General features: G+C 50.8%; 1 protein-coding gene across 4 annotated transcripts in view; it reads right to left on the bottom strand.

The window, feature by feature from the left end:
• Positions 1–8879: 8879 nt before the first annotated feature.
• Positions 8880–10505, bottom strand: part of KIAA0930 (KIAA0930 ortholog) — a 39078-nt gene continuing 37452 nt past the window's right edge. For 2 of the 4 annotated variants that reach the window (XM_006164645.2, XM_006164646.2), the window contains exon 10: positions 8880–10204. In XM_006164645.2, coding sequence (XP_006164707.1) covers positions 10164–10204 — 41 coding nt within the window. In that variant the 3' untranslated portion in view covers positions 8880–10163. The remainder of the gene's footprint in view (positions 10205–10505) is intronic. The other 2 variants (XR_336859.2, XR_336860.2) reach the window with 2 other exon arrangements.

Genomic DNA, 10505 nt, shown 5'->3' with positions numbered 1-10505 from the left:
CATTCCTGCCAGCTGGCCCCCAACCCCTGCCAAAGGCCATCATTGTCATCGTCATCGCCGGTGAGACTTCCCATGGGATACAGACACAATTGTAACAGATGGGAAGCTTCTTAGTGGTCAAATGGATACATTGTTGGCTTTTTAAGTAGGAAATTGTTTTCTACAACTAAAATTACTTGAATTGTTAGACAGCATAATCTCAGTTTGTATTCATTTTTGGATGCTTCCATTGAGCAAGTGTAACAATCCATGAAATGTGAATAAATGGAAAGTAAACAAAGTGGTGGTGTTGGGCACGTTTGTTCTTTGCTGCAGTTGGTGGGGATACAAGTCAGGCTGACCTGTGGAGAATGTCCCAGAACTGCGAACAGCACAAGTATGGAACCCCCCTGAATGGCGGGTTGGGCGTGGAGGGGCTACGTGAGAGCCTGCCTGTTGCCAGGCCCCGTGTACGTTGGCCAAGTGTTACTTTTGGATGAACATCTTCACAGATCCGGATGGGAATAATAGATCCATGCCTGGCTAGCGTGCAAAGCATCCTGCTAGGTGCTTTCTGTATGTTACTTGCTAGGCCTCAAAGCAGACCCCTGCTTTGACATGTGAGCTCCATGGCAGGTTTTATGAAGAAACTGGAGTTTAGGGAGGTTAAGTTCCCCTTGTAAAACAAAAAAAAAGTGGACTTGGGATTTGTGTTCAGGTCCATCTCAGTAGAAAAAGGATGTTTTAAAAAACTAAAGCAAGGGGACCAGCAGGTGGTGTGGTGGTCAAGGTGCTGGATACTCCCACTTGGCTGACCATAGTTCAAGTCCCGGACCTGGTGGCTTGCTTTCTCGCTTTCTCTCTCTCTTTCTCTCTCTCTCTCTCATTGTATGTCCCTCCCTGGTCAAGTTAAAATAAATAAATGAAATTAAATAATTTTTTTAAGAAAACTAAAGCAAAATTATCAAAAAGGATATAAAATTACTTTTAGTTTGTGTAAATTAACTCTGGTTTAGAAAAATCACTATTAGGCCATTCATAGGTTAAAGACATACAATAATGATAGTATTTTAAAGCTACATGTTTTTATCAGGCTTAGAAGAAATGAGTGTATTGGACCATGGAAAGCAAAGGCCCCTTTCTCTCCAAATACCAGTTTCCTGGTTTTAAAAAAAATTTTTTCAGGGCCAGTTTGTAGTCTGGTGGTTAGGATGGCTGTTTCCCACATGGTTGACTGGTTCAAGTCCTGGGCCCAGTAGCTTGAGAAACACTGGGCACATGTGCATGCATGCTCAAAATACTGACACCAGGGAGAAGGAAGAGAAGGGACTGTGGTGTGACCATGCCCCATGGGGGTGTGCTTTCTCTTTCTCCCCTTAGCAAGCACATGTGTTCTCTGGCAAACTTAAAAAAACGTTTTTTCAAAGAACTAAGTTATTCATAGCCAAGTATTTGTTCTTAGCTATCAGTAAATGTACTGAAAACCAGAGGATGCTGTCCAGAGGGTAAGATTGCTCTAACTTCACCAGCCAGAGGGCTGGGCTAGGACGGGTCCACAAGTGTGGTTCTGGGGCTGGCAGCACCCAAGTGTAAACCCTCAGGGCACACCATGGGCTCACTGAATCAGAACTGGGTCAGGCCCCCCTTTATAGAGGTTTTGGTTTTTTTGTTTGTTTGTTTTGTATAAGGCATGTGTGTTTGCCAGACAGAGACAGAAAGCGAGAAATAATCCCCCCAGCAGGGATGGCCACGCCACAATCCTTTCTCCATCCTCTCAGGATTTTGGGCATGCACACACATGTGCCCAGCATGAGTTTTAAGTGCCAGGCCTGGGACTCAAACTGCCATCAGCTACATAGGAGTCTAGCCATGTAACCATCACGCCATCTGCTGGTCCCCAGATTTCACCTTGGAAGTACTCAGGGGCTCATAGTATCGTCACAGAGTTGTGCAACCATCAGCACCATGTAACTTGGTATTTTTATCAGGCATTGGGTGTGAACAGGTGTTTCTGAGGCATGCTCAAGTTTGAGAACCACTGGCACCCACATGTACCCCATGACTGACTGACAACCTATGAAACACCACTTGGGTACATTTTGGGGGAGACGGCAGATTACCAGAATAGCCAGGAATTGTGCCAGCCCTTGTCTCATCGCACTCCAGGAACATACAGGGTGAGGAAGGGTGGGCCCAGGGTGGGGTGACACCTGACCTGCTCAGCTCTCCCATGTCTGCTCCCAGATAGGTACCCGTTAGACAACTAAGCCTAAGTGGTTGCTGGAGTCGGCTGAAATGTTGTGAGCAAAATAGTTTATTCAAAATAGAATCATTAAAGTCCACTAAACATGGTTATTTCAAACTGAGCAACCTAATTGTTTATTAAAGTCAGATTCCAAGATGAAAGACCCTTAATCCACACATAGGAAAGAAATATCTTGTTAACCGTGGGAAGAGAAGGGACTGTGGTGTGACCATGCCCCATGGGGGTGTGCTTTCTCTTTCTCCCCTTAGCAAGCACATGTGTTCTCTGGCAAACTTAAAAAAATGTTTTTTCAAAGAACTAAGTTATTCATAGCCAAGTATTTGTTCTTAGCTATCAGTAAATGTACTGAAAACCAGAGGATGCTGTCCAGAGGGTAAGATTGCTCTAACTTCACCAGCCAGAGGGCTGGGCTAGGACGGGTCCACAAGTGTGGTTCTGGGGCTGGCAGCACCCAAGTGTAAACCCTCAGGGCACACCATGGGCTCACTGAATCAGAACTGGGTCAGGCCCCCCTTTATAGAGGTTTTGGTTTTTTTGTTTGTTTGTTTTGTATAAGGCATGTGTGTTTGCCAGACAGAGACAGAAAGCGAGAAATAATCCCCCCAGCAGGGATGGCCACGCCACAATCCTTTCTCCATCCTCTCAGGATTTTGGGCATGCACACACATGTGCCCAGCATGAGTTTTAAGTGCCAGGCCTGGGACTCAAACTGCCATCAGCTACATAGGAGTCTAGCCATGTAACCATCACGCCATCTGCTGGTCCCCAGATTTCACCTTGGAAGTACTCAGGGGCTCATAGTATCGTCACAGAGTTGTGCAACCATCAGCACCATGTAACTTGGTATTTTTATCAGGCATTGGGTGTGAACAGGTGTTTCTGAGGCATGCTCAAGTTTGAGAACCACTGGCACCCACATGTACCCCATGACTGACTGACAACCTATGAAACACCACTTGGGTACATTTTGGGGGAGACGGCAGATTACCAGAATAGCCAGGAATTGTGCCAGCCCTTGTCTCATCGCACTCCAGGAACATACAGGGTGAGGAAGGGTGGGCCCAGGGTGGGGTGACACCTGACCTGCTCAGCTCTCCCATGTCTGCTCCCAGATAGGTACCCGTTAGACAACTAAGCCTAAGTGGTTGCTGGAGTCGGCTGAAATGTTGTGAGCAAAATAGTTTATTCAAAATAGAATCATTAAAGTCCACTAAACATGGTTATTTCAAACTGAGCAACCTAATTGTTTATTAAAGTCAGATTCCAAGATGAAAGACCCTTAATCCACACATAGGAAAGAAATATCTTGTTAACCGTGGGCTCCTGGAGCACCTGTATCAGGAGACAACTAAGAGAAGCCATAAGGAAGCAAAAGGCAGTGTGGGCCTTTCACCCCCAGAAAGAGTCTTCCCCTCCTCGTGGAAACTTGCCAGCCATCTGGCCATCTAACACGCACAGGTACAGCGGGGTCACAGCCGACACGGGTATAAACAGTGAACTCCGTCATCGTGGGAGTTACTTCACACTCCCTCTCCCGGGATACGAGTCCCACAGGTTTTCCTCAACAGCTGCTCAGCTACAAAACCTGTAGTTCCTCAAAGTTCTTCCAGATCAGAATCAAAGAACTGAAACAGACCCTCAGCCTTGCAGGGCAGGCGATTAGTAAGAGCGAGGTTATTGCAGGTCACTTTCAAGGGAGAGGGGCTTTCTCCGAATACCAGGCCTCCCAGGTACTTACAAGGGGTGGGTGTTGATCTGGATAGCAGGGATGTCTGGGACCTGCTGACTGCGCCTTGCAGACAGCCATGGGGTATGGGGGGGGTGGAAGCTGCTCCTGGTGGGTGTTAAGGCAGTGACAGGTTCCAAGAGGTTCATTCCTGTATTCCGAATGTGCCTACGTGCGCCTCTCGGGCCCCTTTTCTGTGCTCATCTTCTGTAACTTTCTACAGTGTCTTAGGCTTTACCTCATCACCTGTGTTACCAGTTTATTGGACCATGGAAAGCAAAGGTCCCTGTGTGAACGTGATTGAGGCCACCTCCACCTGGGGAGGAACCTGGGGGAGCGGCTCCTAGGATGGACTGGGAAAGCTGGGAGCACGCTCCCGGCCTGCTGCACTGCACGGCTGCAAGGGAAAACACCCCCTGTTGGAAACCTCATCTTCAGATGACCAGGAAGCTTCTTGGGGGCCTGCCAAAATTGAACTCAGGACTCGGCTTCTGGATTCACACTCCCCACTTCTGTGAGGGTTTTTTTTAGGAAGTTCTTTAGAAAAACCTTAGAAAATTTTACAGTACCACTAAAAGGGTTACCCTATTTTATGGGTGCTCAGAGCCAACCCTGAAACACATCTTGTGATTTAACTCTGCCAATGTGGTCTCAGGCCGGGGCACAGTGCTGACCGGCTGACCCCGTCACAAGCTCCTCACTGGCCAACAGCGGCCAAAGTCAGCCCGGGGTGATTCTGCCAGCTCCCATCACATTCCACAGTGAAGGCACCAAAAGTGTAATTGGGGCCAGCAGGTGGTGAGGATAGGGTGCTGGACTCCCACATGGCTAACTACGGTTCAAGTCTTGGACCTGCTGGCTTGAAGATCACGCCGGACAGGTGTATATGTGTTCCCAAAATCCCGAGAGGAGATTGGAGAAGGGACTGCAGCAAGGTCATCTCCTCTGGGGGTGACTTCCCTCACTCCCTCTCTGGCAAGCATGTGAGCCTTATGGCAAAAGCCAAAAAAAAAAAAAAAAAAAGGGAAGGAGTCTGGGGCAAGTAAGGCTCAATCTCTAAGTTGCACTGTGCTGTGAAGTCTGCAGGGTGTTTAAAACGCCTGTTACAGAGAAGTAGGCACAGGTTCCCACAGGGAAACAAAGATAAATTTTGCATCCAACATGCAAACCAACTTTCAACAGAAATACAAAATCATAAAGCAAAACTAACAGCCAACCACAAACAGTGCATATTTGTGCCAATGTACACCTTCATGATGTTTCCATGTTTTTGTAGAAATCATGAATTAAGTCTCAAAGTCGTGGAAAATCTCAGCAAGGATTCTTTGCAGATTTACTTGCTCCCACACTGACTTTCTTTGGGAGATCACTCTTTATACCTGAAATGCCTGACCTTCCAAGAACTGGGGACTAAAGGACAAAGAGGGGTGAGAAAGTCTGAGCTGAATGCTTCGAGCTGCTTGGCAGAGTGGGAGGGCGGGCCCTTTTATCTCCTGAGCCTAAGATGCCTGATTTCAGTTGCCCAGTTGCCCTAGGAACAGTAGAAAACCGCAAACACAAACTCTTCCTACACCTGTGGCTTCCTCTGCTCCTGAGGTTCCACCTGCAGAACTCGAACCCCACCACAGGCCCCTGGGTGTCAAGTCATCTGACTTCCCTGAGTGAGCTCTCAGGAGTGCTGGCGGCCCAGCAAGGCCTGGAGGACTCTTTTCCCCACTGAGGACCACATGAGTCTGTGAAAAGAAAAAGGAGGCTCCCAGCCTCTAACTCCCAGGTCATCTGCAGAAGGCCAGACTGCCACTGGCCACCAGATCCTCCCTGAAGGGCTGCTGCTGACCCTCCAAGGCTTCTTCCATTCAGGGTTCAGGGTCCTTGCAATTTCTCCCGAGAGTCTCTGTCCTGCTAGGATGGTTATTTCTTTTTAGGAATTCTTTCTTATTTTTATTTTTTTGAGAGGTTTTTGCTATAGGGCGCGTGCACTCACCAGACAGATAGAGACAGAGAGACAGAAAGCGAGAAATCACCCCCCAGGGGGGATGGCCACGCCGCAATCCCTTCTCCTCCATTCTCCTCTCGGGATCTTGGACACGCACACACACCCGGCATGAGTCTTAAGCCACCGGGTCTGGGACTCGAACCGTGGTCAATTACATGGGAGTCCAGCAACTTAGTCATTACACTAACTGCTGGTCCCTCTTTTTAAGAATTCTTTATTTAATTTTATTATTATTTTTAAATTTGCTGTAGGGAAGGCATGAGAGAAAAGTGAGAGAGCAAGCCACCGAGTTCAGGACTCGAACTACCGTTGGCCATGTGAGAATTCAGTGCTCCAACCACAATGCCACCTGCTGATCCCTAGGATGGTTATTTTTAAAAGATAAATACTTCTATTTTCGGATACAAGGACAAGAGCAAGCCTGAACAGGAAGAAACAGACACATTAAAGGTACTTGGGGCCAGCCAGTGGGTATGGTGGTTAAGGCAGCTAGATCTCCCATTCGACCAACTTCATGGTTCCAGTGCCAGACCCAGTGGCTTGAAAACCAAGCCAGGTGCATGTGTGTGCACGCGTGTGTGTGTGTGGTGTGTGTGTGTGCCCAAAATGGAGACAGGGCTACAGTGTGGCCATTGCCCCTGGGGGTGCTTTCTGACTTGCCCTCCCTGTCTCTCTCTAGCGAGTGCACACATACCCTATAGCAAAATTAAAATAAAATAGGGTACTTGATTTCCGAAACTAGATATGAAACCAAATTGCAGCTAACTTTGGAAAACTAAAGAGAATATATATCAGTGGAACCTGTTAAACCAATCTTATATATATATGCCCTTTAACTGGCCAACAATTTAAAACTACCATATTATGACACTTTCAAATATGTATTTTTCAAAAGTCAGTCATTAGATTATACCAACTGTGGGCCAGCACAGTTGGTGGATAAAGGCCCTGGATTCCTACATGGTCGACCGTGGTTCGAGTCCTGGACCTGGCGGCTTGCTTTCTCGCTTTCCCTCTTTTCTTTTTTTTCTCTCTCTCTCTGGTCAAATTAAAAAATAATAACAAATGGAATTAAATAATAAAAAGAGAACATACCAACTGCACAGGGACCTCCTTCTAGAATGTTGCTTAATGCAAAAAGGTTTTTATTCTTCAGAAGTCTTCTACTAACTTGTGATAAAAACAGCAAAACAGGTCCTGGTGTGATTTCAGCTAGATTTGGGGGTAGGGGCTGGGGCATGCCTCTGTGGTCGCGTGGCCGGCACCCAGCGGACAGAAACCTCGCTGTTCTGATGGCAGGCGCACGGTCCCAAAGTCAGCGTCAGCGGTGATCCGACTCGCACCTGTCCCAGCTTCACTGGGCCCGAGACTGTTTTGCTGCTTCTTGTTCTCTTCTGACACTTCTCTGTTATTTGTGTTTTAAATAATATTCTCCGTTAGAAGTAAGGGCCTTGGTTGTTTCTGTATGCAGCTCTAAGCTCTGGAGAGACACCAGACCAGGCCAGCGCTCCCAGGACACCGGGCGCTGAAGGAAGGCGTCGGTGGGGATACGATGACCTGCCAGAACCGAGGTCATGACACCTCGTTAAAAAAAAAAAGAAAAAACTTCTTTCTGAATGTCCTAAAACAACGAGGTTTCCTGAAAGGAAAACCGTACTTTAATTCTGGTTTCCACGAAAACATGTATGCGTACTCGGTCAACCCTGTGTCATACCAGAGACGGGCACGTTCCCTGAAAACGAATTGTTCTACAAGTCAAGTCCCCATACCAGAACGTCTGTCCTTACTCTGTTGTTCCTGATGTCACCATGAGAAATGTAACGGCCTACGGTCTGGTTACCAAGGGGCCTGCACCACATTTTAAATTCAGTATCAGAAGTAGCCTCTGGAGAGAGTTCAAGACCGACAGATGGACTCCACTCACGTCTACACCTCTGGGCGGCAGAGCAAGGTTCTAGGCACACATGGGGCCTGAGTCTGACTGCTGCACCAAGGCCTGCAGTTCACTGGGGTGGTCTGCTCAACCCCTCTGGCTGCTTCCTCACCTGTGAGATGGGCATACGCGTATGGGGGGGTCTCCACGGAAAATGCATATTCTGAACAAACTGAGCGTGGGTTTTCAGAACATTTTGCACCAGAATAAACTCGTCCTTGAACTCCACTTCTCTGGGTTAACTTTTTGAAGTGCCCTTGTAATACTTGATGTTCAGAGCGGGCCTGCAGGTGGCGGCTGCACCTAAGTGGCAGCTATACGGCATCCGCAGGCTGCACAGACGGGTGAGCCCCATGCACTGCCATGCGCTTGCATGTCTGGTTCTGCAAAGCAGTTCCACACGCTATTGCCCTCGGTCCTCGGTCACCCCAGGGGCAGCCCACCATCTTCCCACTCGCACTCCTTGTTCTGGGCAGAAGGTAGGCCGCTACCTCGCTGGGCTGGCCCTCCTTCCACAGAACACCTGTCAGGCCCGTGCGTCTCCCTAGGTCCCGGAGTCTTCAGACCCCAGAGTGACCACAAGAAGAACAAGCTGGGCTGCAGCGACCCTGACGTGAGCATCGGCACCCCTGGGAATGCTCCGCGGTGTCCCAGAATGCAGCCGCTCAGCTCCGAGGCTCAGCTCGGGCATCTGGGGCCCGTCCTGACTCTGCGGCCCTGAAGTACTGGAGCATGGTGCTGTGCAGAGCCGGGCGCCGTGGGGGACGGGAGGACGTCCCCAGTCCACCCCACACAGGACACTGCTCTGGCTAGGTTCTTAACAACAGGGCGAGGGAGGGAGCACCCAGCAGCGCGGCTGCCCCAGCTGTGCAGTGACTGGTGATCGCACACCCTGACCCAGCCCTGCACTCGGACCCGGGGGCTTCAGTGAGGTAGGTGGTGGCAGCCCCATTGTACAGGTGGGCAAGTTGAGGCAGAATGAAATGCAATAGCTCGCTTTTAATAACAACATACAAAATCTGGAGAGCCGAAGTAGTCCCCTGTCCCGGAGCCCATGAGTAAAAGCACGAGGAGGAGCCCCTCCCTCCTCCTCTTCTCCCCATAAAGAAGATCTCTAAACACACCGCCGGGCCCTCCCGTGTTCCTGGGGACTTCAGAAAAAGCAACAGAGACCCAGCTTCCAGTTGATTCCCAGGCGGGTCGGGGGGCCTCTGCTCTGGAGGGGCACGATGAAGGTCACAGGTGGAAACTCCTGCATGCTGGGTGAGGCCACGGGCTGGCCTGGGCTGGGCGGCCGTCACCAGGCTGCCGCGTGCAAGCCAACTCCCCTTTGCCTCGGTGAGCTCTCTGAGAAGTGGGACAGCACACTCGGTCAGAGGAAAAAGCTCTAGGAAGCCGGGGAAGATGAATTAACACTCCATCCCCTCGCCGGACCCCCAGAGGCTGGAGGATCCACCTAGAACCTTCCCAGGAAGATGCCAACCTCACCCCACCTCAGACACCCTTCAGCAGAAATCCTGCTCTCTGCCTGGCTGCAAGGCCACCTGCCCCTGGAATCCCAGTCCTGTGGTCGCTCCAGCCGAGGCCCAGAGCGCGGCGTCTCTAGGTTAGAGGTGTGTATGTTGGCGGTGTTCTTTGGCTGGAAGCAAAAGGCCATTCTGGCGGGATCGGGGCCCATCTGCTCAGCTCGAGGCCTTTCTGGAACTGGGCGTAGGATGAGGTATCCCCAGCCCAGGGCGAAGCCACCACCCCCATGGTGACTGTTATGACCAAATGGTAAGGAGGGAGGGCAGGTCACAGCCTGGCTGCAGAAGGCCATTGGTGCGGCGTGACGGGGCCTTACACTGGGCTTCCTTAGGGGTGCTGACAGTTCACACTGTGCCCGCCAGGCGTCAGGTGTTCACGCCTCGCTAGGTGTGAACCCAGAGCAGCAGGCAGACACATCCCAGACGCTGGCTCTCCCGGGCACGCTCTCATGGCCTCTTGGTGTCTCTGGTCCCCATGGGTGCAGAGGGCTCTCCGGAGACGGCTGGGGGTGATGGCGGTGGTGCAGGGCGGGGCAGAGCCACGGGAGGAGAAGAGGCACTTCAGTTTGGGCTGGTGTCCGTGGAGTCGGCCCTGGCCCAGGAGCCGGGTGGCCTCCCCTGGCTGTGGCTCCAGCGCTGGCTTGTCACAGAAGACCCGGTGGCGGTGGACAGGTAGGCACTTGGCAGCGCTCCCAGGGCCTGGCAGGGCCAGGGGCTCCGCGCGGCTCCGCACACGGCTAGGTCATCAGGATGGGCTTCTGCCGGACCTCCAGGATGTCTAGGACCAGTGGGGGACAGACTGAAGGAGAGCCCGACAGCAGTGCTGTGGCCACTGTAGCCTCATTTAAGAGGAAGCCCCTATAAGGAGCCCACACACCTCTGCAGACCTCACCACACTGCAGAAGCCCCTGTAAGGAGCCTGTGTCTGCAGACCTCACCACACTGCAGAAGCCCCTCTAAGGAGCCCATGCACCTCTGCAGACTTTACCACACTGCAGAAGCCCCTGTAAGGAGCCCATGCACCTCTGCAGACCTCACCACACTGCAGAAGCCCCTGTAAAGAGCCTGTGTCTGCAGGC

Source organism: Tupaia chinensis, unplaced genomic scaffold, assembly GCF_000334495.1.
Source record: "Tupaia chinensis unplaced genomic scaffold, TupChi_1.0 Scaffold143651_1, whole genome shotgun sequence".
Taxonomy (NCBI): domain Eukaryota; kingdom Metazoa; phylum Chordata; class Mammalia; order Scandentia; family Tupaiidae; genus Tupaia; species Tupaia belangeri.
The sequence above is the reverse complement of the archived record's forward strand: the minus strand, read 5'-3'. Positions and strand labels throughout refer to the sequence as shown.